This window comes from Ornithorhynchus anatinus, chromosome 7, assembly GCF_004115215.2.
Source record: "Ornithorhynchus anatinus isolate Pmale09 chromosome 7, mOrnAna1.pri.v4, whole genome shotgun sequence".
NCBI lineage: Eukaryota > Metazoa > Chordata > Mammalia > Monotremata > Ornithorhynchidae > Ornithorhynchus > Ornithorhynchus anatinus.
This window is the reverse complement of record NC_041734.1, coordinates 2,538,309-2,565,392: the sequence shown is the minus strand read 5'-3', so window position 1 is coordinate 2,565,392 and position 27,084 is coordinate 2,538,309. Positions and strand designations below refer to the sequence as shown.

Here is a 27,084-nt window from a genome sequence, read left to right as displayed (position 1 = left end):
AGTCCAGGGACTTGGCCAGGGTCACCCAGCCGACAAGCGGCGGAGCCGGCATCCGAACCCATGACCCCGACTGCCGGGCCCGGGCTCTATCCCCTACGTACGCCATGCGGTCTCTCTCAAATCGTGATATTGTACTCTTACAAGTGCTTGGTACAGTGGTCTGCACACAGTTAGCGCTCAATATCGATCGCTACCTGTCACTGTATTTATTTCTATTAATGTCTGTCTCCCCTCTAGACTGTAAGCAGCGGGGCTCAGTGGAAAGAGCCCGGGCTTGGGAGTCAGCGGTCGCGGGTTCTGATTCAGCCTCCGCCACTTGTCAGCTGTGTGACCTTGGGCAAGTCACTTCACTTCCCCGGGCCTCAGTTCCCTCATCTGTCCAATGGGGATTAAAACCGTGAGCCCCACGTGGGACAACCTGATCGCCTTGTATCCCCCAGCGCTTAGAACAGTGCTTTGCACATAGGGAGTGCTTAACAAATACCGTTTTTTTTTTTTTAAGCTCGCTGTGGGCAGGGAATGTGCCTGTTATCCTGTTCTCCTGTACTCTCCCATTCATTCAATCGTATTTATTGAGCGCTTACCGTGTGCGGAGCACTGTACTGAGTGCCTGGGAGAGGACGATAGAACAATAAACACATTCCCTACTCACACCGAGTTTTCAGTCTGGAGGGTAGTGCCCGGATCCGTCAGCCCCGCCGGATGCTTACCTTCGAGCCCACGGAACACGCGGCGGTCGCGTGGCGGACGGGGCGCTGCGCCCGCTCGGCGGCTCTCTAAGCGGGCCGGCCCCCCAGAGACAGCGACGCGGCTCGTCGAAGTAAAAACGGTCTTTATTTTGCGTGGGTTTTGTCCCGGCTGGCTCCGCGTGGCCCGCCGTTCCCGACGGCCGGGCCCGGCCCCGTCCGACTCCGCGGGTCAGGGGAGTCGGCAGCGGGCGGGAGCCGAGGCCGGGGAAGCCGGGGGGTGGCTCGTGGGCCACGGCGGGGGCAGGGATTGAAGCCGGGTGCTTTCGCGACCCGCCCGGCCAAGAAACAAACATATTTCATCCAGAAATACCTTTCCTACATATAGAGCGACCTTCTGCGCCTTAAAGAGGAAGCCCGAGCTGCCCTCTCAGGCAACACGACCCACCCGGAGACCCCCCGGCTCGACCCCGGTCCCCCCCTCCCCGGGGCAGGGGCGCGTCCGACGGCGTCACTCTCCAGAACGGCTCCAACGACAAAGGACGCCGACGCTTGCGGCCGGGCTCGGGAAAAGGATTCGTTTACAGTCGGGGCTCGGCTGTCTACCGCGTGCCTCTTAGTTGCTTTTCGGGGCCTGAAGAAAGATCGGATGTTAGCTCCTTACAAATACGCTTTTATTTTGTACACGAAATTTTTCCATTTAGTATAGACGATTTGACTGCACCATTCCAACCATAGGTGTGTTTGGTTTTAAATATGGGGGGACGGGGGGAGCACGGACGACCACTACCTACAAAAAAAAAAATCAAGCACACTTATCCGGATGGTTTTACAAATCTTAGCTTTCCAGTTGCAATTTCTACTTTAAAAAAAAAAAAATCATACTCCTAAAAATTAGAGGCTATCTAAACATATTAGAATTTTTGACTTTCACCTTGGCAATGTTTCCTTTTTTTTTCTTTTTTTGGGGTGGGGGGGAAGAGAAGCTGAACGTGTTCTAGCTGGAACGGGCCTCCCCCCCTGCTTCCCCCAGCCAAGGGGATTAAGGAAAAAGAAAATTAGGTCAGCGGGGGTGGGGAAAGTTGGTTCCTCGGGCAGCCAAGGCAGGGATGTCGTGGCGGAGTGAGGGGTGGCCCTGTCCGGCCCCCCGGCCCCGACCCGCACCCACCCCGGGGAGGGCAGAACTTAAAGGTAAGAAAGTTGAGCGGGCGCGAATGGTCCCCTTGCCACAGTTCCCCCTCCCCCGACTGCCCTTCGAAAGAAGAAGAAGAAACGAACAGAAGACAGAAGGATGCTCAAACAATACGATAGCGAGGATCGGGGAGCAAGGACGGCGGCTTCGGAGACGGAAAGCTCTCGTCTCCAGGGCCGCCGGGCTGCTCGTCGTAAAAAGCGGGTTTCTTTGGGGGCGTTCCGTCGGGCGAGCCTCGGGGCGACGCTGCCGTTATGAGGATTTCTCCTTCCTGTTCCGGGGGGAGTCGGCTCCGTTGGAAGTCACCGCTCCGTTGACGCCGTTTTCTGGAAACGAGAGAATCCTTCGTCGGGGCGCTGATGGATAAACAGAGCGACTGAGCGGAGACCCCGCTCGGCCCTGGCCGGCCGGGTCGCCCGGCGTCGGGCCCTTGGCCCCTCTGGGCCTCGGTCTTCCCCTCTGTCGAATGGGAACGCGGTCCCCCCCGCTCACCCTCCCTCTGCAGCCAGGCGACCCCCGTTCGATGGCAACGCCCCGCCCCCACCTGACTGCCTCACACCTGTCTTCGCACCCGGTAAGCCCCCTCTTTTTATTTTGTTAAATGTTATTTGTTAAGCGCTTACTACGTGCCAGGCACCGTACTAAGCGCGGAGGTAGATACAAGCTGGTTGGACACCAGTCCCTGTCCCACACGGGGCTCACGATCTTAATCCCCGTTTTACAGATAAGGGAACTGGGCTCAGAGAAATGAAGCGACCTGCCCAAGGTCCCACCGCAGCAGACAAGTGACGGAGCCGGGATTAGGAGCCAGGTCCTTCCGACTCCCCGGGCCGGGGTTCGATCCGCTGGGCCACGCTGCCCTCGACACCGTAACGAGGAAGGAAAATGTGAGCGTCGGCTGGGAGGTTTAAAGATCTGGCCCTCGGGTTCAATAACGATAATGTTGGTACCTGTTAAGCGCTTACTATGTGCCGAGCGCCGTTCTAAGCGCTGGGGGAGATACAGGGTCGTCGGGTCGCCCCACGTGAGGCTCACGGTTAATCCCCATTTTACAGATGAGGGAACTGAGGCACAGAGAAGTGAAGCGACTTGCCCACAGTCACCGTAGGATGGGGAAGCGCTGGAGAAACCGGCCTTTCTCCGGGCCTTTTTGCAGGGTCCGTGAGGTCGGACCTGGGCCGTCTGCAATCTTCAGTTTTCGGGAGAGAACGATCCAATCCCCCTTCCCCAGACACCCCCGCCACGCTCCAGACCCCTCCTCCCCCCGTCTGTTCCGCGACAGCATCGACCCCCGCCGCCACATCCCGTCGTTGCCGAGACGATTCGGCTTCCCACGCTCTTCCGGGGCCTTTTTCTTTTTTTTTTAAATATCTGTCAAGCGCTTACCATATGCCAGGCACCGTTGTAAGCGCTGGGGTGGGCATGAGCTAATCGGGTTGGACACAGCCCGTTCCCCACACGGGGCTCACGGTTTTCACCCCATTTGACGGGAGGGAACCGAGGCCCAGGGAAGTGAAGGGACCCGTCCAAGGTCACGCTACAGACGAGTGGCAGAGCCGGGTCCTCTCCCAGGCCAGTGCTCTTTCCACCAGGCCCCGCTGCTTCTCCCACCGTAGCGTATCCGCTTCGTCTTCTTCCTCCTCCTCCTCCTCCTCTCCCCAAACTCCACGCTCTCTTCCTCTCCACGCCGCTCATCTAGACCCAAAACCCTCCCCCGGGCCCATCCACCGCCCCCCGCCCCCACATCCACCAGCCCAACGGGTCCCCGTCCATCACCCCGGCCCGGGGGGGGGGGGGGGCGGCGGCACGGACCTCTGTCTTTTCGGGAAGGTCTGCCTTTCGTGGCCGTGGACTTCTTTTTCACGGTCTGGGGCTGAGAAGAAGAGTGCTCCCGCCACCTCCGGAGTTGGAAGTTGATGAATTTCCACATCATGAACGCTTGGGTGACGCAGACCGACACCAGGACGGTGATTCTGGGGACAGGTTGGCGGCAGCGGACGTGAGTGCCAGGTGCGGCCCGGGCAGGACACCCCGGACACCCCGCGATTTCCCTCTTCCCCCAGAGGACCTTCGATAGACCGCCGCCCCTTCCAGGCCCCCGGAGCCAGCCTCTGCTCCGGCCCTGACTTGCTCTCCATCTCCCTCGGCCTCTCCGAAAAGCCGGACTTTCCCTCCCGATTTCCGGCCGGAGATCCGTCCGGTTGGCTCTACTCGACTCCCCGCTTCGTTTTCGACAAGCGGGAGCCACCGGCCTCGCCGGGGGTGCGGTCCCGGCCCGAGGCGGGCGACGCGGCCGGGGAAACGAGGCCCCGCCCACAGCCCGCTTCACCCAACGCCGCCCAGCCAGCTCCCGTCGGGGGAGAGAGCGCGACCCGGGCCGAAAGGCCGAGGCCCGTACCTGACCGCCAGCACGTTGAAGTTTCCGGCGCTCAAGTCCAGCTCCTGGTTCTCCGCTCGGGCCAGGCCGAAGCCGACGGTGAGGACGGACAGGATGAGAGTCAGGAGCCTGCCCAGAACGAACAGCACTGCCCAGAGGGAGAACCTGCCGAGGAGATACCGAGGCCCCCAGTCGCTCGCGGCCTTTCCCGCGAACGACGGGGAGGGGAGGCCGCGGAGAGCCACCAGGTTCCCGGGGCCTGAGCCCCGGCTTGTCCAGATATGGGAGCGAGAGACGTCCAGATCCCCTCGGCCGCCACCCCACCCCCTCTGGCCTCTTGGCGACAGCTCTCCAGCCCATTCCCCCCCCCCCCCCCAAAATGGTTGTTTCCGTTTGGACCGGACAAAACCGGACGAACACCCGGAGCTGGGAGCGGGCCGGGGTGGCCGGGTCGGAGGATCGACTCACCCCTTCTGGTACTTTTCATCACTGAAGTAGAACAGGCGGGAAGTGTGGAAGAGAAACTCCACAAAATAATGCAGCACCAGCAGCACAAGTCCGAGGCGGTTCAAGCTGTCGAGGCGGAAGCACAGAAGAGGCTGCTTTACGTGTGCTCTTCCAAGTGCTTACCGCAGTGCTCGGCACGCAGTTAGCGTTCCACTGACTGATGGGCTCCGAGTCGGGCCCAGAAGGAAACCAAAGCCACTCACTTGAGAAGGTAAGCTCCGGCAATGTGAAAGAGGTAAAGCCCGATGTAGACCAGCTGCCGAGGAATATCTTCCTGAGAAGCGGAGAGATACGTTAGAGGCTGGGGGCGGCAAGGGGAGAGAAACGCCCGGCGACGAGTTCTCCGGCTCCGGCCGGCGACCACCGCGAGACCCCGAGACTCCGCCGGGGGCCCCCGAGGGGACGGGGGGGGACCTCGGCCCGGCTCCGGAGGCGGAACGCGTATCCCGCCCGGGTTTCGGGGTGTTTCTGGAGAGCGGCGGCATGTGTGCACTGAGCGCAGCATGGCGTAGTGGAAAGAGCCCGGGCCTGGGAGTCAGAGGACCCGGGTTCGAATTTCTGGGTCTGAGGGGGACCCAGGTCCCCGAGGCCTGGAATCTCCCCGCCGCGGACCCAGCTCTCCCGAGAGCGCGTGCCGGGGGCTGCTCTGTCACGGGATACGTGGAATTTGCCCAGTTCCACTTGCTCTGTCTCCTGCTCTGAAATCCCCACCGGCCCCGGCCTGCCGAGAACAGCTCTCGGGCTCTTCCCCTCCCCGCCAGCCCAACTGACTAGAGGGGGAAGAGGGAGAATAAGAATCAGGTCCCTGAGACGGGGGGCAGACGGCAGGCTTCACCGGCTTCTTCCGAGGAACCGAGCCCCGCCAGCCGCCGGCGACTCTGGATCCCGCCCCTCCGCCCCCATCCCTCTAGACTGGAAGCTTCTTGTGGGCAGGGAACACGTCTACCGACCCTTTTATATCATCCTCTCCCGAGCGCTCGGTGCTCGGGCTTGGCAGAGAGTAAGCGCTCCATCGATACCGCTGACCTGACCGGTCGATCCACCCCAAGCCCACCCCCCCCAAGCCCACCCCTCTTACAGTTCACCGCCCCCCGCGCCTGAGGCAGGGCTACGGAGCCCAGAGATTACGCCCAGATACCGGGGAGACTGAGATAAGGCTCCCGCTTCTGCAGTCCGAGAACCAGCCTGCAGGAAAAAAAATATTTCTGCCTTTCCCTTATAACGAGGCAGGCGGGGAACGAAATGAAGAAACTGAGTCCAATTCTAGGGCAGCCAAGCCGGCCATGCGCATTTCTAGACAATCCCAAGGTAGTCTCCGTATAAATCCCAGAAAGGAAATCCACGGGAGAAAGAAGTCCACTTAACCTCACCCCTAGACGCCCGACAATGGAAATACTTTTTTAAAAAAGCCAGCTCCTATGCCTACATTTTACCATTTTGAATTCGTACCTTATTTTAATTAATTACGGTATTTGTTAAGCTCTTATTACGTGCCAGGCGCTGTGGATACAGGTAACTCAGGTTGGACGCAGTCCCCTTCCCGCCTGGGGCTCAGTCTCCATCCCCATTCTCCAGATGAGGTAACTGAGGCCCAGAGAAGTGAAGTGATTTGCCCACGCTTCAGTAGGGTCTTCCAAAAACCCTCCTGAAATCACATCTCCTCCAGGGGATTCGACCCCGATGAATTTCTCATCTCTCCCGTCGGCCCTGTTCAGCACCTCTGCACCAGCTAAGTACTTGATAATTATGCTGCTGACGGGAAGCAGCACGTTCTCGTGGAGAGAGCCGGGCCTGGGAGACAGAAGGACCTGGGTCCTCGACCCGGCTCCGCCATCCGTCTGTTGTGTGACTTCGGGCAAGTCACTTCACCTCTTTACGCCTCAGTTACCTCATCTGTAAAATGGGGACGAAGACCGTGAGCCCCTTGTAGGTCAGGGATTGTGGCCAACCTGATTAGGTTAAATCTACCTCAGTGCTTAGAACAGGGCTTGCCACAGAGCCACTCCCCCTCTCCCATCGCACCCCCTCAGCACTGTACTCGTCGGCTCGACTGTATATATCTTCATTGCCCTATTTATTTTGTTAATGAGATTACCTTGATTCTATTTATTTGCTATTGTTTAATGAGATGTTCTTCCCCTTGATTCTATTTATTGCCACCGTTCTTGTCCGTCTGTCTCCCCCGATTGGACGGTAAGCCCGTCAAAGGGCAGGGACTGTCTCTGTTACCGACTTGTACATTCCAAGCGCTCAGTACAGTGCTCTGCACATAGTTAAGCGCTCAATAAATACTACTGAATTAATGAAAAACCATCATTATATGTACGCCACATGCTGGGGTGGATACATGTTCTCAGATCGCAAGGTCCAGGGCCCAGATGGGATCCATAATCTAGATCGCCTCCCCAGGTTACCGATGAGGAAACTGAGGCCCATAAGGGTCGCAAGAGTTTGTCCAACGTCCACTGTAAGGGAATACTGTCCATCTGCTTTAGCACTTTCATATTAATCTCACCCACACAATCTCTTAACCACTTAATTAGGGCACTGACTCCCTTTTCCTTCTTCCTAGTGGTAATTTATTTTAGGGTCCCTACCCTGCTAGCTTGTAAATTGAGAGTGGGAATTAGGTTGAGGAATTCTAAAAACGCAGTATGGCTTAGTGGAAAGAGCCCATGTCTGGGAGTCAGAGGACCTGGGTTCTAATCCCAGCTCTGCCACCTGTCTGCTGTGTGAGCTTGGGCAGGTCACCTCCCTTCCTCTAGGCCTCATTCCCTCATCTGTAAAATGGGGATGAAACCTGTGAGCTCCAGGGGGGACAGAGACTGGGTGCGACCTGATTTGCTTGTAACTACCCCAGTCCTTAGTATAGTGCCTGGCACCTTGTAAGCGCTTCAATACCTCTCCCAAGTGCTGAGCACAGCGTTGTACGCACAGGAGGTGCGCTAGTGATCGACTGCTCTGAAGTCTCGCAGCCGCCAATTCCAACCCGACACCGTACTACGCACCGACAGGGTAAAGGACACCCCGCTGAGAGAAGTGGGTTTACTTTCACATGGTCCCGCCCCAACACCAGCCCTCCAAACCCGTTCTTCTTCTTTGCCCTCCAGAGCAAACAACAAGATGCCATCTGCACTGGCCCGTCCTGAAGTGCCACTTGCCCCCGGCAGGCTCAGCGAGAGCTGCTGGAACTGATGGCCGCCTACGCTCGTAGTGGTGAGGTTATTCAGTGAGCACTTACTGTGTGCACAGCACTGAACTAAGTGTTGGGAGAGAACACCCGGGGGGGGATTAAGACACGGTCCCTGTCCCTCGGGGGACCCTACGTCCCCCTTAGCCGTGACCACACTGAGTCCTTCCCAAAGCCACACCGCGAGACTCAACTTCGAATCTCCCGTAGGGCACTTGCTATTACAAATCCGGTTAAATTACTCAAAAGAGTTACTTCCAATGGTGACGTTTAGCTGCCAAAGACAGCTCTGAGGTGCAGACATAATAGAAGAACGAAATGATCGCAGGACTGGCTGAAATCCCCCCGCTAGGTGCCTGGGTCAGCTTAAAGAGCAGGCTCCATGGAGGGAGAGGGAGAGGAAAGGAGGAGAGGGAGAGGAAAGGGGGAGAGGGAGAGGAAAGGGGGAGAGGGAGAGGAAAGGGGGAGAGGGAGAGGAAAGGGGGAGAGGGAGAGGAAAGGGGGAGAGGGAGAGGAAAGGGGGAGAGGGAGAGGAAAGGGGGAGAGGAAAGGAGGAGACGGAGAGGAAAGGAGGAGAGGAAAGGAGCAGGGGGAGAGGAAAGGAGAAGAGGAAAGGAGCAGGGGGAGAGGAAAGGAGCAGGGGGAAAGGAGAGGGAGAGGAAAGGAGCAGGGGGAGAGGAAAGGAGCAGGGGGAGAGGAAAGGAGCAGGGGGAGAGGAAAGGAGCAGGGGGAGAGGAAAGGAGCAGGGGGAGAGGAAAGGAGCAGGGGGAGAGGAAAGGAGCAGGGGGAGAGGAAAGGAAGAGGGGGAGAGGAAAGGAGGAGAGGAAAGGAGCAGGGGGAGAGGAAAGGAGCAGGGGGAGAGGAAAGGAGCAGGGGGAGAGGAAAGGAGGAGGGGGAGAGGAAAGGAGGAGGGGAAGAGGAAAGGAGCAGGGGGAGAGGAAAGGAGCAGGGGGAGAGGAAAGGAGCAGGGGGAGAGGAAAGGAGCAGGGGGAGAGGAAAGGAGCAGGGGGAGAGGAAAGGAGCAGGGGGAGAGGAAAGGAGGAGGAGGAGAGGAAAGGAGGAGGGGGAGAGGAGAGGAGGAGGGGGAAAGAAGAGGGAGAGGAAAGGAGGAGAGGAGAGGAGGAGGGGGAGAAGAAAGGAAGAGAGGGGGAGAGAGAGAGAGGAGAGTCGGATCAAGGCGGCCAGGCCCATTAGCGTGACCCACAAGTGCTCAGAAGCGAGGTCTGCAGAAAACCAATTAGGCCACAGACAAATTACCTGGGGAAGGGGTGGCGGGGGGAGGAGGAGGTAGAATCAGGGCAAAACCTTCCACGCTATCTAGTGATGACCTTCCCGACCACTGCAACAACAGCAAGACGAGCAACACCCGAGCGAGGCCTCCCGGGGAAGGGAGGGAGCGCCTGAAGCCCACTCAACTTTTCCACCACTTAGACGTGTGAGGGCTCCAGCTGACCCCTAAGTCTTTTCTGTGCGACTCTCCAGGGAGACTGAACAAAAGTGGGAGACGGAGAGAGAGAGAGAAAGAAATGTGGAGAGACAGAGAAAGCCACACGTTTCTCGCTGATGCCGAAGAGGGAAAACCACTCAACAGGCAATACTCGGGAAAATTCCTCCTACCGCCTGGGGCCGCACAATGCACGTTAAACGGGCAAGCTCACAACAAACAGCAAATATCACCGCCACACACCAACCCACCCACACAGATGAGCGCACAAGCCTAGACCGCGGCGACAAGCCGAGGGAGAACGCACGGAAGGGTTGATGCGATCTGCGGCCTTCGAGAGCTCGCCGTGGCTTCCTGCCGAGGTCCGTGGGGACCCGGGGGCGGAAGCTCACCGGCCCGTGTCGTGGGCCCTCTGGGCGGGACAATCATAATAACCGAGGCATCTGCCAGGCACTTACTCCGTGCCGAGCACTGTAGTAGATACGAGTTAATCCGGTTGGACACAGCCCCTGTCCCACGAGGGGCTCACCTCTTCACCCCCATTTTACAGAGGAGGGAACTGAGGCCCAGAGAAGGAAGGGACCTGCCCAAGGTCACGCAGACACGAGGGCGGGGAGGGACGCCTCGACGGCCCCGGGTGTCGGGTTTACCTTTTTGGTTTTCTGGAAGTAGAGCTCTGGAAAGGCGTGAAACCAGTAAGCCAACTGGGATATGTAGAAGAACTTCATTTGAAATCTGCAGAAAGCGGAAAAGAAGAAAAATAAAAAAAGACTGGGGGAAGATTCCCGAAACAAACTGTAGGCGGGGGTCTTAGGCAGTTTAATTCCAAAGCAGCAGGCCTTCCTGCACTTTTTGGTCACGATTTGACAACGGCCTTTAAAAATACATAAGCAAATACTCACTTGGGCTTAGCGGCGTCAATTCGAGAGGGAAAGGATGACCCCGCTAATTGTTTTTCCCCCTCAAACGAGAAAACCCCATTAAAAAACAACTTACGGCATCAAGGTGTGGGGATAGCCCTTCCACAGTATGGTTGGATCCGATGCATAATTCTCCTGGGGAGGGGAAAGATATAAAAATTAAAATGAAACTCAAGGCAAAGACTAACCTTCGGCTGGTTTTAGTTTAAAGATTAGCATCCCCCCAAAGGTTTAAAACACCAGAGCAAATCAGACCAGATTCCTCGGAACCCTGGGAGGTAGGCTCTTCTGGAAAAACCAAGGCGGGTGGGATGGCGGCCTGGTCTTCCCCAGTCGTCAGACCGTCTCCGAATCGTCTGCACAATCGTGTGGGGCTTTCAAGTTGCCCGGGGTCGTGCTCTAACCCGCGGCTCGGTCCGAGTCGCCGCACGTGAAAAACCCAAGAGAACGTCCTCTGCCCCCTTCCTCGGTCTATTACAGAGTTTTGAGTCGTGCTTTATGTCCGCCGGGTGACCTTGGGCAAATCACTTCGCCTCTCTGGGCCTCAGTTACCTCATCTATCAAACGGGGATTAAGGATGGGAGCCCTGTATGGGACAGCGACTGGGTCCCACCTGATTAACTTTTATCTACCCCAGTGTCAGAACAGTGCTTGGCACAAAATAAGCACTTAACAAGTACCATAATAATTATTATTATTGTGCAATTCATTCTACTCCTAGGGCAGGGAACAACGTCTACCAACTCTTACTGTACTCTCTCACGTGCTCAGTACAGTGCTCTGCACACACCAAGTGCTCAAACCAATACGATCAACTGATCAGATCCCTAAAGTGAGGGGGAATAAAAGGGTATTTAAAGCAGAACTTCCAGTTCAGAGGAAAGCGCAACGCTATCCTGAAATGCTAACGCTCTCCACCTGCATTTTACACGTGGGAATTACGGAGAAGACAGGATGACAAGATACTTACGGAGACCAGAATGCTCGTGCCCCAGACGCAAGAAAAAAGGTAGAATGCGCTGAGCTGACCGGACTCGTTAAACTTGCTGTGCTTGGTTTTGGAGAAGTGCATTCGCCTGTTGATTTTCTGAAACGGAAGAAGTTATTCTGTTACCAGACGACACAGACCCGCCCGCTTCCACGGAGTGGGAGTTAGGACTGGGGGGGGGGGAAAGAAGGCTTCAGGAAGAGGAGACACCAGGAACAATTCTTGGTGATGTTGAGGGCTGTGGGGGAAAAAGGGAGCGGGGAAGACAGGATTCCAGGGGCCGGGGGAAGAAGTCCGGGCAACTCGGAAGAGCCATCGCAAGGCCCGGACTTAGTTTAGGACAGGGCCCTGTCCCGGATGCCAGGCAATGGGCAGCCCAGACCAAAACCCCGAGGGCACCGGGGGCAGGGGGGTTGCACCCCAAAGGAAGGAGGTGGTTGCCATGAAATGAAACAACAGAGTCCCTTTAGCAGGAAAACTTCAATCATGTGAGAGCCCCATTCCCTCAGGGGCTAAGCTCAGTTCCTGCCAGTTTGGTACTTTTGGGAAAGTCTTCATTCTTTCAGACCGTTGAGGAGAGGGCTTAGCAGCAATGCCCTTAGCAGTTCTTGTGGAGCCCAAAGAACCCCATTATATAATAACAGAGTGCTTGTTAAGCGCTTACTATGTGCCAAGCACTGTTCTAAGCACTGGGGTAGATACGAGGTAATCGGGTCGTCCCAATGTGGGGCTCTCGGTCTTAATCCCCATTTTACAGATGAGGTAACCGAGGCACAGAGAAGCGAAGCGATCTGCCCCAGGTCACACGGCAGACGAGTGGCGGAGCCGGGATTAGAACCCATGTCTTCCAACTCCCAAGCCCGGGCTCTTGCCACTAGGCCATGCTGCTTCTCTTATGGCAGGCCCACCCCACAAACAGCCCTTACCCAGACCCTCACCACCTGAAGAAATCACTCGCTGGTACTCACATCCAATCCGTACTCCTGGATTATGGCATGAATAATGATTGCCACTAGCATGTAGAAGAAAACGGTAGCTAAATCTTTGATGCCATAATAGTAGAGAGACATTGCTTCTGGAGCTTGTTCTTCTGAAAACCAAAAATACAAAGAAAAGGTATCGTAAAGCCTTTGGAAGGCAGTTTGCGTCCAAACGGGTTTTTTTTTCCCTCTCAGACCAAGCGAATCCAATGGCTTTAAAGAATTCAAATGCCTAGGTTTTTGAAGGATTCGCTTCAAAAACGCCTTGGGCGCACGGAATAAAATAAGCCATTTAACTCCAACTGTGATAAGTCGAGGACCGCCCGGTGACTGGAAAATACCCCCACGACCCACACACGGATGCAATGCTAAGTCTGGCCTCATTTCCCGAACATTTTCCCCGAATGATTACAGAGAGTTTACTGACCGATTCCCGAAATGGCAAATTTCAAATGAAATGTGAAAAGTGACTCCAGGAGTCTCCCACGTAACCCCCTCGTACGGTCAGAAGTGTTTTTCCGAATGTCCTCGGTTACGGATTCCTGAGCTCCGTTCACATAATGCGGATGATTTAAGTGTTCAAGAAAGGCAATAAAACCCACTGTGTCTTGAGGACTTAGCCTAAAACGACGGGCTTGGTACCAAAGCTTGGGGGGCGCTGAGGGTTGAGGGGGGGAAGAGATCCATAACGGGGCAGGGAAGGAGAGGAAAAAAATAAACCCGTGCTCATTCAGGCCAGGGAAGATCCGTACATCAGGGTTGATCGGAGGGTAGAGATGAGGATATATGGAATTTTCTGCCAAGGACCCCGGGGGAAACTGTCCACGGACTTTACCTGTGGCCGGGATGGTTACGTTGTACTGTAGAGTCACGAAGATGACCGCTGCTTTGGCTGTAATCTGCAAACAAAGAGAACCAAAAATACCCAATGTTCAATCCAGCCAAAGCCTCCAGACTGCTTGGGGTGCTCATGGGGAGGGGGTGCAGAGAAGGGGCAAATTTTGGGTGGGCTCCTTGGCTGACAAACAGGAATCCAGTGGAAGTCATCGGGTCCACGGGGGGGGGGGGGGTGAAACATCAAGTGGCCGCTCCTTTGAAAAGGGAGAAAACCCCGGAGGGGGAAGAAAGAGAGAAAGGAGAGAGCGGGAGAGTGTGAGGTGAGAGGGAAGGGGAGAGGAGGGCTGGGGTTTTTTAAGCATTCCCAAAACTAAGCCTTCTTTTCCTCTTCCCCCCCTCCCTTCTGTGTCACCCTGACCTGCTCCCTTCATTCAACCCCCAACCCCCCAGACCCACAGCACTTATGTTCATATCTTTCATTTATTTATTTGTATTGTATTCCATCTTCTCCTCGGCCACACACTTTCTCTCTCTCCCCTCTCGCCCCCCCAGCCGCCCTTGTCGACTCTTAGCGTTTCGAATCCAATTCGGCCAAGCTGTAGAAGATGGTGGCAGGGCTACAATGGCAGTTCTTGTGGCCGGGGGGCTCCCACTTAGGGAGGAAAAGCGGGGTTCCCGAGCCCAGCTGGGCCCGGGACACCCAGAAACCTCCCACGAAGCCCGTCCGGTCTCCGGCCGCGCCTGGGGCGCCTGGATCGCTCGGGCGCTGGACGGGGATCCCCCTCCCCGGAATAAAAGCGGGTCGGGATTTCTCCTGGGCGAGGAGGCCGCCTCAGTGAGCTGCCAGGGCGGCCCCTGGGGAAATCTACACACGGAGACTGCGTGCACACACACACGTATGCCAATATGTGCGTCAGGGTGGATTCTGATAGCCAAATGAGGGCAAGCGACGCAGGTGCCGTGAGCGTGTGTCAAAACAAGGGGGGTGAGGGGATGACGGGAGAGCCAGGTGACGACTCCGCCGGCAATCATGCCGGGTGTTATTTCGGGATGTTTAACCTGCTGCGTGCATTTGCAAGAGCCTCAAATAGAGAGACACTAACTGGCGGGCGGAAGCTGAAGAGAATTTTCCGAGTCCCGGCTGCAAAACTTTACCACCGGAATCGGCCCCTGCCCCGTGGGGGACGGGGGAAATCGGGGAATGACACTCCGGTCCGGTGGATTACAAGGACGGAATTAGGCCGGGAAAAGGGGCAGGTTAGACAGGGGATGGAAAAAAAACCGTGCCATCACTTATATTCATCCTCTGCCTCCTCGTCGGACGCCTGGATGCCCAGGGCTCATAAGCAAGGGGGGCTAAGATCTAGAGGACGACAGAGGTGCCGCTCTAACCAAATTGGGTTTGGATGCCGATCAGTCCGGAGGGATTTACTGAGCGCTTACTGTGTGCACAGCTCTGAACTGAACACTTGAGGGAATACGATAGAAGAGGTGTTCATAAGGGGCATCCAGTCTAGAGCGGTCCACTCGCTCTTTTGTCTTGATGATGAATATGGTCTTTGTTAAGCGCTTACTATGGGTTAAGTGCTGGATTAGATACAAGAAAGTCAGGTTGGACACGGTCCTTGGCTCATGTGGGGCTCACAGTCACAGAGCTGAGAAAACTGAGGGCCAGAGAAGTCAAATGACTTGCCCAAGGGCACACAGCAGGTAAGTGGCGAAACCGGGATGAGAAACCAGATTCTCTGGACTCTCAGGCCTCGGCTCTTTCCACTAGACCACACTGCTTCTCCACCGAGCTCTCCTAAGCTCTTAGACCGAAGACAAAATTCTACGTCTACGCTGCGTTTCCTCTCCAAAAGAAACCGGACGCTACCGTTATTCTGGCCCCACGTGCCGCATCTTGGATAGAGAGGGAGAAGAATGAGTTTAATGGGCAACAAAATAATAATAATAAAAAAAACCAGCCAGAGTCAAAATGAAGCCCCAGGAAAGCACCGGGCTGAGGACAAAGAACTATGAGGGGAGGAAAGTTCATTTGTTCATCCAACGGTATTTATTGAGCCCTTTCCCTGTGCGGAGCACTGTACTAACCGCTTGGGAGACTACGGATACAGCAATAAACAGATATAATCCCTGCCCACAACGAGTTTACAGTCCAGAGGAGGTGGCGAGACGGTTTCACTGGGGAACATTCCCCACACTCGTGTTTTGGTTTGAGAAAGCGGCTTCACGGCTCGAGCGTCTTCTGCCTTTCACCGGGGTGTATCAGGAGGTAATAATAATAATAATAATAATGGCATTTGTTAAGTGCCTACTATGTGCCAAGACTATACTAAGCGCTGGGGGACACACGAGGTGATCAGGTTGTCCCACGTGGGGCTCACACACGTTGCAAAGGTAACTGTAAAGTTACCTCATTTTACAGATGAAGTAACCGAGGCACAGGGAAGTGAAGTGACTCGCCCGACGTCACACAGCTGACTGGTGGCGGAGCCGGGATTAGAACCCACGACCTCTTACTCCCAAGCCCGGGCTCTTTCCACTGAGCCACCCTGCTTAGGAAACCAGGTGCCCGTGTCTCCCCCCACACCGGGCTTAAGGTCACTGGTTCTAATCCCGGCCCACCACTTGGTCCGCTGGGGGAGCTTGGGCAAGTCACTTCGCTGCTCTGTGCCTCAGTTCCCTCATCTGGAGAATGGGGATGGAGACTGTGAGCCCTCGGTAGCACAGGGACTGTGTCCATCCCTCATATCTTGTATTTAGCCCAGCGCTTAGAACAGGGCCTGGTACATAGTAAGCGTTTAAGGAATACCGTAATTATTATTATTATAAGTCATAAAGAGCCAGAGAGGTGCCCTTCCCCACCTGCTCACCCTCTCCACAGAGTCTGGCTCACTGTTTCACCTCCCCTGCTCTTGCCAGTTCCACTTCTGCCCTCGGCTTTGCCCAACCGGGGCCTTCAGAACCCTGTACTGAGCGCTTGGAAGACTGCAAGAATGGCAGAGTTGGCAGACCCGATACCTGTCCTCAAGGACTTTACGATCTAGTCTGCGATCTAGTCTACTACAATCACATCCGCTCCGGCGATTCTTCCCAGTTTAGCCTCTGCTCTTTTTTTAATGGTATTTGTTAAGCAACTCCTATGTGCTAGACACCCTACTAAGCGCCGGGGTGGACAATAGAAGGCAATCTTCATTCCGGTCATCTCCAATACTCAAGTATGTGCATTTATTTCTATTTTGGGCCCCTCGTGTTTCTAAAATTAGTGGCTCACGGAACATCTCTCTCTCTCTCTTTTTTTTTTTTTAAACAAATGGGATTTTCTAAGTGTACCAGGCACTGTACTAAACGCCGGGGCAGATACCAGTTCATCAGGCTGGACACAGTCCATGTCCCTCATGGGGTTTACAGTCTTAATCCCCATTTAATAGATGAGGTCACTGAGGCCCAGAGAAGTGCCTTGCCCAAGGTCACACAGCGGACAAGTGGCGGAGTCAGGATTAGAACCCAGGTCATCCTGTCTCCCGGGCCTGGGGTCTATCCACTAGACCACCCTGCTTCTCACTCCATACGGGCCACAGATAACCGAGGGGAAAGAAGGTGGTAGACAGGGGACATTTTATAGACAATAGAGACTCATTCTCGGTTTCTTTCGTGGGCTCCTCCTCTGCCTCCCACCCTCTGTGAGCCTCACCTGGGACAACCTGACGACCCTGTATCTCCCCCAGCGCTTAGAACGGTGCTCTGCACATAGTAAGCGCTTAACAGATACCAACATTATTAACTGTGGGGGTCCCCCAAGGTTCAATTCTGGGTCCCCTTCTATCCTCCATCTACACCCCCTCCCTTGGAGAACTCATCCGTTCCCAAGGCTTCAACTACCACGTCTAATAATAATAATAATAACGTTGGTATTTGTTAAGCGCTTACTCTGCGCAGAGCACTGTTCTCAGCGCTGGGGTACATACAGGGTAAGCGGGTTGTCCCACGGGAGGCTCCCAGTCTTCATCCCCATTTTCCAGATGAGGGAACTGAGGCCCAGAGAAGTGACTTGCCCACAGTCACCCAGCCGACAGGCGGCAGAGCTGGGATTCGAACCCATGACCTCTGACTCCCAAGCCCGGGCTCCTTCCACTGAGCCACGCTGCTCCTCTGGGCGGATGATTCCCAAATCTCCACCTCCGGCTCCGATCGCTCCTCCCTCTCTGCAGTCTCGCGTCTCCTCCCGCCTTCGAGACGTCTCTGCCCGGACGTCCTGCCGACGCCTCCGACCTCACCCGTCCAAAACGGAACTCATCTTAATAAGGTTGGTATCTGTTAAGCGCTTACTAGGTGCAGAGCACGGTTCTAAGCGCTGGGGGAGATACAGGGTCATCAGGTTGTCCCACGTGAGGCTCACAGTCTTAATCCCCATTTTCCAGATGAGGGAACTGAAGCCCAGAGAAGTGAAGTGACTCGCCCACGGTCACCCAGCTGACAGGCGGCAGAGCTGGGATACGAACCCGTGACCTCTGACTCCCAAGCCCGGGCTCTTTCCCCTGAGCTACGGCGCTTCTTCCCACCCCAACCGAGTCCTCCCCATCCCCGGAGACACCACCGTCGTCCTTCCTGCCTCGCGAGCCTGTAAACTCGGCGTTATCCTCGACTCCCCTCTCTCAGTCGCTAAATCCTCCACGACGTCGCTAGAACCCGTCCTTTCCTCTCCATCCAAACGGCTGCGGCATTAATTCAAGCACTTACTCGATCCCGCCTCCGTCAGCGTATCGGTCTTCTCGCTGACCTCCCCGCCTTCGGCCTCTCGCCGCTCCGGTCCATACTTCACTCTGCTGCCCGCCTCATCTTTCCCCCAAATCGCTCGGTCCGTGTTTCCCCTCTCCTCAAGGACCTCCGGGGTCCGCACAACCAGCTCCGCATCCAACGGAGACTCCTCACCATCACCTCGCTACCGTCTTACTCCCACCCGGCCCACTCACCCGGCTCCTCTATCGCCAACCTTCTCGCTGTTCCGCAATCTCATCGATCTCGCCACCGACCTCTCGCTCACGTCCTGGCCCTGGCCTGGAATGCCCTCCCTTCTCACAGCTGACGACGACTCCCCCGCTTCCAAGTCTTATCGACCTTCCCCGACTGAGCCCCCCTTTCCTCCTTTCCCCATCCTTTCTGCGCTGGTCTAACTTGCTCCCTTTATTCATCACCTCCGCCCCCAGCCCCACATTTATTCATGTTAACGTCCGTTTCCCCCTCAAGACTGCTTGTTGCGGACAGGGAACGTGTCTGTTATATTGTACACTCCCAAACGCTTAGTACGGTGTCCTTCATACAGTAAGTGCTCAGTAAATATGACTGATTGGTTAGGTGGTGGTTCCAAAAGAGGGAAAAAAAACCAACAGAGTTGCTGCCAGAATAACCAGGCGTAGTGGTTACAGCCGGGGCCTGGGAGTCAGAGGTCGTGGGTTCTATTCCCGGCTCCACCACGTGTCCGCTCTGTGACCTTGGGCACGTCATTTCACTTCTCAGGGCCTCAGTTCCCTCGTTTGTAAAATGGGGATGAAGACTGTGAGCCTCACGTGGGTATTGAATGAACAACCTGATGACCCTGGATCTCCCCCGGCGCTTAGAACAGTGCTCCGCACATAGTAAGCGCTTAACAAATACCAACATTATTACTTTCTGGGCCTCATTTCCCTCATCTGTAAAATGGGGGATTGAGACAGTGAGCCCCACATGGTAATAATAATAATAATAATGTTGGTATTTGTTAAGCGCTTACTATGTGCCGAGCACTGTTCTAAGCGCTGGGGTAGACACAGGGGAATCAGGTTGTCCCACGTGGGGCTCACAGTCTTAATCCCCATTTTACAGATGAGGGAACTGAGGCACAGAGAAGTTAAGTGACTTGCCCAAAGTCACACAGCAGACAAGTGGCCGAGCCGGGATTCGAACCCATGAACTCTGACTCCAAAGCCCATGCTCTTTCCACTGAGCCACGCTGCTTCTCAATGGTACAGGGACTGTGTCCACCCCCATTTGCTTGTAACCACCCCAGCGCTCAGTACGGTGCCCGGCACCTAGTCAGCCATTAACGAGTCCCACGGTTATTTCCCCAGGCAGCCGTGGCATCTCCAAGTTCTCTCCAGGTGGAACTACGTATTTAGTTGGGGGAGGGAGGGTAGGAGCTGCATCCTAGGGTGACGATCGAAAGCAAAGACTTCATAAAGTAGAATCACACCTCCACTAGCTGGGCCTTCGTGCTTATCTTTCCTCGGACCCTAAGCTCCGGGCCGGCTCGGGCCCCGTCTCGTCTCGCTCTTCTGAAACCCGGAAAGCCAAACGGCGTTTGGCGCTCACTCGGTGACGACTCCACGGATCCCACTGTCCATTTCGCTGCGAGTTGTCCCTCATGACCATCTCCAAATCTGCACGTTTCTAAGAGTACGGTGGCGTCAGACTATTTAAAAAGAAATCCAACTGGTTCACGGTCCCAACAACAAAGTTGTCACTTCCCATCATTTCTGTCTGCTTTCAAATGTTGAAAGGTTAATAGCTGGGAAGAATAAACGTGCACAAGCCGCACATTTCTTATCTTTATGCTTTCCTTCCTGAATTAGATTTCTAGAACACTGATGCCTGTCCCTTGTGGGCAGAACATGTGCCGCTTCTTTGTCTTATACTTTCCCAAGCCCTTTAGCACATTCACCTAGCGGGCGCTCAATAAATACCCCAACTACAACAAAATACACTCTGCTTCGCCCACACGTTCTTCTTTATTGAAGAGGACCGATGTCTCCCCAGGGCCGAAACACGCCGCAGGGCTCGCTCAGTTTTTAGAGTGACCTCTTGTAACAGAACACAAAACCATGTTTTATGTAAGTGGAAAACTGCAGCGTAGGGGAGAAGCTCCCGATGCCTGAGACCAAGCCCGGGGCAGACTTTTAGATTTTTGCCCTCAAGACCGCTGCCGTGCCGGCTGCTTAACGCTACGCTTGGATATAGCGAGCGGGTCATTCCGCTGGTTGGCTTCTTGATAGGGAAAAGGAGTTTTCTGACCTTTGACTTTAAGGCATCCCATCAGCTCCCTCTACTTTTCCACGCTCTTCTCCCACTACGCCCCAGCTCACGCTCTCTTTGCCCCCCTCAAGCTCACTTCTTCGCTGTGTCTTGCTCTCGCCTCTCCCGCCGGCGACCTCTCCTCCGTCGGGAACCCTCTCCCGCCGCAGATCCGACAGGCTGTTGCTCTCCCCATCCTCGAAGCCCTTCTCAAATCCCCCCCGCCTCCAGGATTTCGGCCCGTCGTTTCTAAATCGGCTCTTCTTCTAACCCCCCCGCGACCGTCACCTCAGCACCGCCCGTACTTACGGACGTACTTGCCTCCCCCAGCCTATTAAGCGCTAACTCGTTTGGATCTGTAATTACAGAGTCTCGTCTCCCCTCCCTCCAGCCCCGGCTCGGTCGCCGGCCCCTTGAGAATGGGGGATCTCGGCAAGCGGCGGAGCCCAACGGCAAGGGCCCGGGGTCTGGGGATCGGAGGACCCGGGTTCTAATCCTGGCCCCGCCACTTGCCTGCTTTGTGGCCTTGGGGAAGTCCCTTCCCTTCGCTTCAGTTTTCTCCACCGTAAATGGGGATCCGATGCCCGCTCTCCCTCCTCCATACACCGAAGGCCCCGTGGAGGGCAGGGACGGGATCTGACCCGATCAAGTGCTGGACCGACACCGTAATGAATCTTGTTTATGAATTCTATTGCGTGCCCCCGTCCAGGTGCTTAGCACAATGCTGTGCACGCAGTAAGCTCTCGACAGCTACTACTGGACTGACCAGCGGGGAAAGCAAAAGGATGGACTAGGAGTCGGGTGGGTGCCTAAGCCCCGCTTTTCCTCAGCTCCCCCCCCATCAACACTTGTGTATATAAGTACATATCTATAATTCTATTTTATATCAATGCCTGTTTACTTGTTTTGATGTGCACAGATCTATAATTCCATTTCTTTCTACTGACGCCTGTTTAGCTGTTTTGATGTCTGCCTCCCCTCTTCTTGACTGTCAGCCCGGTGCGGGCAGGGAGGGCCTCTCTTTATTGCTGAATTGCTTAGTACAGCGCTCTGCCCACGGGAAGCGCTCAATAAATACGACCGAATGCCCGCACGGACGAACGGGGCCCAGGCCGGGACTTGCGGGGAATGACCGGGTAGGGTTTGGGGGAGCAGGGCTTGCTGGCCATGAGAGGAAAGAAGGCCAGCTGTCCCAGGAAGCGGCAAGTCACCAGGTGGGAGGCCAGGACGCCTGGGGCCCTGGAAAGAAAGACAAAAGCCCCGTCAGGCTGGGGGCGCTTGAGGAGGCTGAAGGCTCTTTAGATTTTCAACCACCCCCCATTCCGGTCCCCAGGTCCCCAGAAACCAGGCCTCCTTCCGGGGCTCCCTTCACGGCTGAGGCGCCTCTGCCCTAACGCACGCCGATTTCCTCCTAAGATGGCCTCTACCGCTTGTCTGCCGTGCGTGACCCTGGCCAAGTCGCTTCACTTCTCGGGGGCCTCGGTTCCCTCAACTGGAAAATGGGGACTAAGGCTGTGAGTCCCGCGTAAGGGCAAGGACCGTGTCCGACCCGAATGGCTTGGATCCACCCCCGTGCTACGTGCGGTGCCTTGCGCGTGGCAAGCGCTTAACAAATGTCATTATTAAACAGGCGACAGATAAATTTAAAACCACCGGACAGGCGGACTCGGATATACGCAGGCGGAGATCACCAACCGCGTCCTGTGCAGATACCAAGCTCACCACCCAAACACACAGGCAAGATTCCTCAGGCCAGAAATCCAATCAGATCCCACCGGGGATGTGCAAGGAAGGAAAAAAAACGAATCCTCAAAATAAAGAGCGGCTCCCCTTCCAAAATACGCTCGGTATAGTTCAACACCGGGCCGCGTGTTTAATACGGAGTCGTGCCTTTGTTTTCTTTCGATACAGGTCACGGTTGCTTTACCAAGGCTCCGCTTGGACAGGTGAGGAAGCAAGAAAACTGAACCCATTTCGGGAAAAGCCAGTGTAGATTTTGGGAGGGAAGTGGATCGGTTTGGTCACCCAAAGCGGTGAACGGGGAAACTACGGGGCGAGTGGGTCCGGGGCACGAAACGGACCCCGATTTGGGTTGGCTTTCTGCTATTCGGGGGTCGGTTCTCCTTTCATCGAGCTTTTTGGTTTCAGTTGCCCTGTAAAGCGCTTATAATTAAAGAGCAGCGTGGTGACGGTTGAGATCCCTAACTTGTCCCTCCCCACCCCCACTTTCGCCGAGTCTCATATAAACCAGGTCAGGCACCGCTTGAGTTAAAATTAGCGTCGTGTTTTACAACTCTATTGGCCAGGGTTTATTCGCCGTTTTAGGAGGACTCGCTGCCTTGGGAACAGCCGCTGGGCAAGCCGAAAGCCAACCGCGGACATCTCTGCCACCTCCCCCAGGAAGGGAAAGAAGACTTTTTTTTTTTTTAAAACTGTGATCTGTCAAGCGATTACTATGTGCCGAGCACTGTCCTAAGCGCTGTGATCGATCCAAACTCATCAGACTGGACCAGTCCCGGGCCCCCCCCGGGGCTCACGGTCTTAATTCCCATTTTACGGCCACGGGGAACTGAGGAAATGAAGAGACTTGCCCAAGGTCACCCGAGCAGGCGGACGGCAGGGTCGGGATTAGAACCCAGGTCCTTCTGACTCCCCGAGCCCGAAGGCCACACAGCTTCTCGTCAACTTCTTTTTACATTCCCTGCTCGGTGGCATCTGTGGGTTTTCCAGATGAGGTCAGTGAGGCACCGAGACGTGACGTGACTCGCCCAAAGCCACCCAGCTGACAGGGCCGGGATTAGAACCCACGACCTCTGACTCCCCAGCCCGGGATCTTAATAATAACGCTGGTATTTGTTAAGTGCTTACTATGTGCATAGCATTGTTTAAGCAGTGGGGGAGATATGGGGAGCCGGGGATGGGGAGTCGGAGGTCATGGGTTCGAATCTCACCTCTGCCACTTGTCAGCTGTGTGACTGTGGGCAAGTCGCTTCACTTCTCTGGGCCTCAGTTCCCTCATCTGTAAAATGGGGCTTAACTGTGAGCCTCACGTGGGACAACCTGATGACCCTGTATCTACCCCAGCGCTTAGAACAGTGCTCTGTACATAGTAAGCGCTTAACAAATACCAACATTATTATTATTATTATTGTTAAGTCCAAGGGCAGGGACCGTCTCTATCTCTTACCGATTTATCATTCCTTCAGTAGCATCTGTTAAGCGGTACTATGTGCAGAGCACTGTACTAAGCGCTTGGAATGGACCAATCAAATTCGATTAGACTGGAAGCCCAAGGGCAGGGACCGTGTCTATCTCTTACCGACTTATCATTCCTTCAATAGCATCTATTGAGCGCCTACTATGTGCAGAGCTCTGTACTAAACGCTTGGAATGGACCAATTAAATTCGATTAGACTGGAAGCCCAAGGGCAGGGACCGTATCTATCTCTTACCGATTTATCATTCCTTCAATAGCATCTAGTGAGCGTTTTCTATGTACAGAGCACTGTACTAAGCGCTTGGAATGGACCAATCAAATTCGATTAGACTAGAAGCCCAAGGGCAGGGACCGTCTCTATCTCTTACCGATCTGTCATTCACTCAATAGTATTTACTGAGCGCTCACTATGTGCAGAGCACTGGACTAAGTGCTTGGAATGGACCAATCAAATTCGATTAGACTGGGAGCCCGTCAAGGGCAGGGCCTGTCTCTATCTCCTTCAATAGCATCAATTGAGCGCTTACTATGTGCAGAGCACTGTACTAAACGCTTGGAATGGACCAATTAAATTCGATTAGACTGGAAGCCCAAGGGCAGGGACCGTCTCTATCTCTTACTGATTTATCATTCCTTCAATAGCATCCATTGAGCGCTTATTATGTGCAGAGCACTGTACTAAACGCTTGGAATGGACCAATCAAATTCGATTAGACTGGGAGCCCAAGGGCAGGGACCGTGTCTATCTCTTACGGATTTATCATTCCTTCAGTTGCATCTATTGAGCGCTTACTATGTGCAGAGCACTGGACTAAGCGCTTGGAATCCGTGGCTCAGTGGAAAGAGCACGGGCTTTGGGGTCAGAGGTCATGAGTTCGAATCCCAGCTCTGCCACTTGTCTGCTGTGTGACCGTGGGCGAGTCGCTTCACTTCTCTGGGCCTCAGTTCCCTCATCTGTAAAATGGGGATGAAGACCGTGAGCCTCCCGTGGGACAACCTGATTCCCCTGTGTCTACCCCAGCGCTTAGAACAGTGCTCTGCACATAGTCAGCGCTTAACAAATACCAACATTATTATTATTAATGGGTAAGAGAAGTAGGACTGGCCGGTGTGCGCCAGGGGCCTTGTTTGGTCCTGTCTTGCTTTGCGGCCTCTCCCCGCCCCGGTTGGGACGGTGCCGCTCTCTCTGACCCGCCCAGACGCTCAGTGCAGCGCCGTGCACAGGGTGGGCGCTCACTACGTAGCAGCAGGTCCGGATGGACACGTCTCCCCAGCGGGGGCCCGGGCCGCGGGGGCTTCTGGGACTTGTAGTCCTGGCGGGCCGCGGGGGCCTCTGGGACTCGTAGTCTTGGCGGGCCGCGCGGGGGCTTGTGGGGCCGGGCGGCGAGGACTACATCTCCCAGCATGCCCCGCTCCGCGCCTCTCCCCCCCCCCCCCCCAGCGGGCGCTTCCGGTCGGGCGGCAGAAGCCTCGGAGCCCTCCGCCCCCGGGCGGCGCCCATCCCCCGCTCACCTCGAACATGAGCCCCAGCAGGAAGACCATGGCCACGCACGACACGATGTCGGCGTGGTTCTGCAGGACGAACTCGTGGCTCAGCACCGGCGGGTTCTTGGAGCTCTTCTTGCGGATCGCCATGGCCGGGGGCGGGGGGGAGGGCGCGCCCTCAGGGCGCCCCGAGCCTCCTCTTCGCGCCGCTCGGGCTCCCGCCGAGGAGGAGATGCTGCCGCCGTCGCCGCCGCCGCCGCCTCGCCGGCCCGGCCCAGCCCACCGCCACTGCGCAGGCGCCAAGGGCGGGGCCGCGGGGGAGCGAGCGGCGCAGACGAGCCGAGGGCCTAGAGCGGACGCGGCCGGCGGGAGGGCGGCCGCAGCGCCCCCCGGAGGTCGGAGGCCGGCAAGCCCCCGGGTGCGCGCGCACCCCGCAGCCGTTGAAACGGTTGCCGCCTACCGGAAGTCCCGAGGCGGTGCAGCGCGCATGCGCCCTGGGCTCAGCCCTAGGCGCCCCCCCCCCCCCCGAACGGCGGTTTCCAGGCCTCCCCCGGGCCCTGTCTTTTTCGTGTGTGGTGAAATAATAATAATAATGTTGGTATTTATTCAGCGCTTACTATGTGCAGAGCGCTGTTCTAAGCGCTGGGGGAGATCCAGGGTCATCGGGTTGTCCCACGTGAGGCTCACAGTTAATCCCCATTTTCCAGATGAGGTCACTGCGGCCCAGAGAAGTGACTTGCCCACAGTCACCCAGCTAAGGGGCAGAGTGGGATTCGAACCCATGACCTCTGACTCCCAAGCCCCAGCTCTCTGGTATTTGTGAAGCGCTTACTATGTGCAGAGCACTGTTCTAAGCGGCGCGGGGGGGGGATACAGGGATATCAGGTTGTCCCATGTGAGGCTCCCGGTCTTCATCCCCATTTTCCAGATGAGGGAACTGAGGCCCAGAGAAGTGAAGCGACTTGCCTACAGTCACATAGCTGACAAGTGGTGGAGTTAGAATTCGAACCCATGACCTCGGACTCCCAAGCCTGGGCTCTTTCCTCTGGGCCACGCTGCTTCTCCTAACAATGGTATTTGTTAAGCGCTTACTTAGAAATAAAAAATGACGGCGTTTTAGCAATAAATGAGAAGCAGCGTGGCTCAGTGGAAAGAGCCCTGGCTTGGGAGTCAGGGGTCGTGGGTTCTAATCCCGGCTCCGCCACTTGTCTTCTGGGTGACCTTGGGCCAGTCACTTCACTTCTCTGGGCCTCAGTGTCCTCATCTGCAAAAATGGGGATTAAAAAATGAGCCCCACATGGGACTATCTGATTATCCTGCATCTCCCCCAGCGCTTAGAACAGTGCTCTGCACATAGTCAGCGCTTAACCCATACCGTCATTATTATGAAATCACAGGATTTCTCAGCAGCGGTGTCCAGCAGGCAGCCCCACTGGTCAATGAGGAATCCCTTGGGGGGGGGGGGGATGCAGTTTCACGGGGGGAAATAAAAAGCTGGTTTATGACTTTGGACAAATGGTGTTCAGCTCATCTTTGATACATCACTACCAAAAAAAAAAAATATGTACGAGGCTGCGTCCGTCCTTCCATCCGGGGCCGGATCTGCAGGGAGAGAGAATTCCCCATACAGGTTGAGGTGTCCATCCCCTTGATTCTATTTATCGTGATTAAATGTCTTGTTTTTGTCCATCTGTCTCCCCCGATTAGACTGTGAGCCCGTCACTGGGCAGGGACTGTCTCTATCCGCTACCGATTTGTACATTCCAAGCGTTTAGTACAGTGCTCTGCACATAGTAAGTGCTCAATAAATACTATTGAATGAATATATTTTTATTACCCTATTTATTTGGTTCATGAGGGGTCCATCCCCTCGATTCTATTTACTGCCATTAAGTTGTCTTGTTTTTGTCCGTCTGTCCCCCCCCCCGATTAGACCGTGAGCCCGTCAATGGGCAGGGATGGTCCCTGTTGCCGAAATGTACGTTCCAAGCGCTTAGTACAGTGCTCTGCACAGAGTAAGCGCTCACTAAATACTACTGAATATCCGGGCCCAATGATTTTGGTGGAAAAGAATCCGGAGCCGAAGTAGGGTTTAGAGTGAGGGGAGAGGGGAGGCAGGGAGGTCGGCGAGGAGGCTGATAGAGAAATCAAGGCGGGTTAGGATAAGCGTTTGGGTTAACACGGTAGCTCTTCCACCGATTCCTGGACACG

General features: G+C 55.4%; 1 protein-coding gene across 1 annotated transcript; it reads right to left on the bottom strand.

Moving 5' to 3' along the window:
• Positions 1-1,338: 1,338 nt before the first annotated feature.
• On the bottom strand, positions 1,339-25,115 carry TRAM1 (translocation associated membrane protein 1). The gene is made up of 11 exons (XM_029069271.1): positions 24,901-25,115; positions 13,120-13,183; positions 12,273-12,394; positions 11,287-11,403; positions 10,393-10,451; positions 10,047-10,131; positions 4,966-5,036; positions 4,724-4,828; positions 4,277-4,420; positions 3,691-3,851; positions 1,339-2,204 (listed from the first exon to the last, which is right to left on the bottom strand). Exons 1-11 carry the CDS (start codon positions 25,021-25,023, stop codon positions 2,131-2,133), a joined length of 1,125 nt encoding a protein of 374 aa, XP_028925104.1. The 5' UTR covers positions 25,024-25,115; the 3' UTR covers positions 1,339-2,130.
• Between the last annotated feature and the right edge of the window lie 1,969 nt (positions 25,116-27,084).

Excerpts from the sequence above, each read along its gene's own strand:
- TRAM1 (XM_029069271.1), bottom strand. The coding sequence starts at position 25,023 with ATGGCGATCCGCAAGAAGAGCTCCAAGAACCCGCCGGTGCTGAGCCAC. Across the intron at positions 13,184-24,900 it reads TGCTGGGGCTCATGTTCGAG|ATTACAGCCAAAGCAGCGGT; the intron begins GTGAGCGGGGGA and ends CTTTGTTTGCAG. Across the intron at positions 4,829-4,965 it reads GCCGGAGCTTACCTTCTCAA|CTTGAACCGCCTCGGACTTG; the intron begins GTGAGTGGCTTT and ends CCGCCTCGACAG.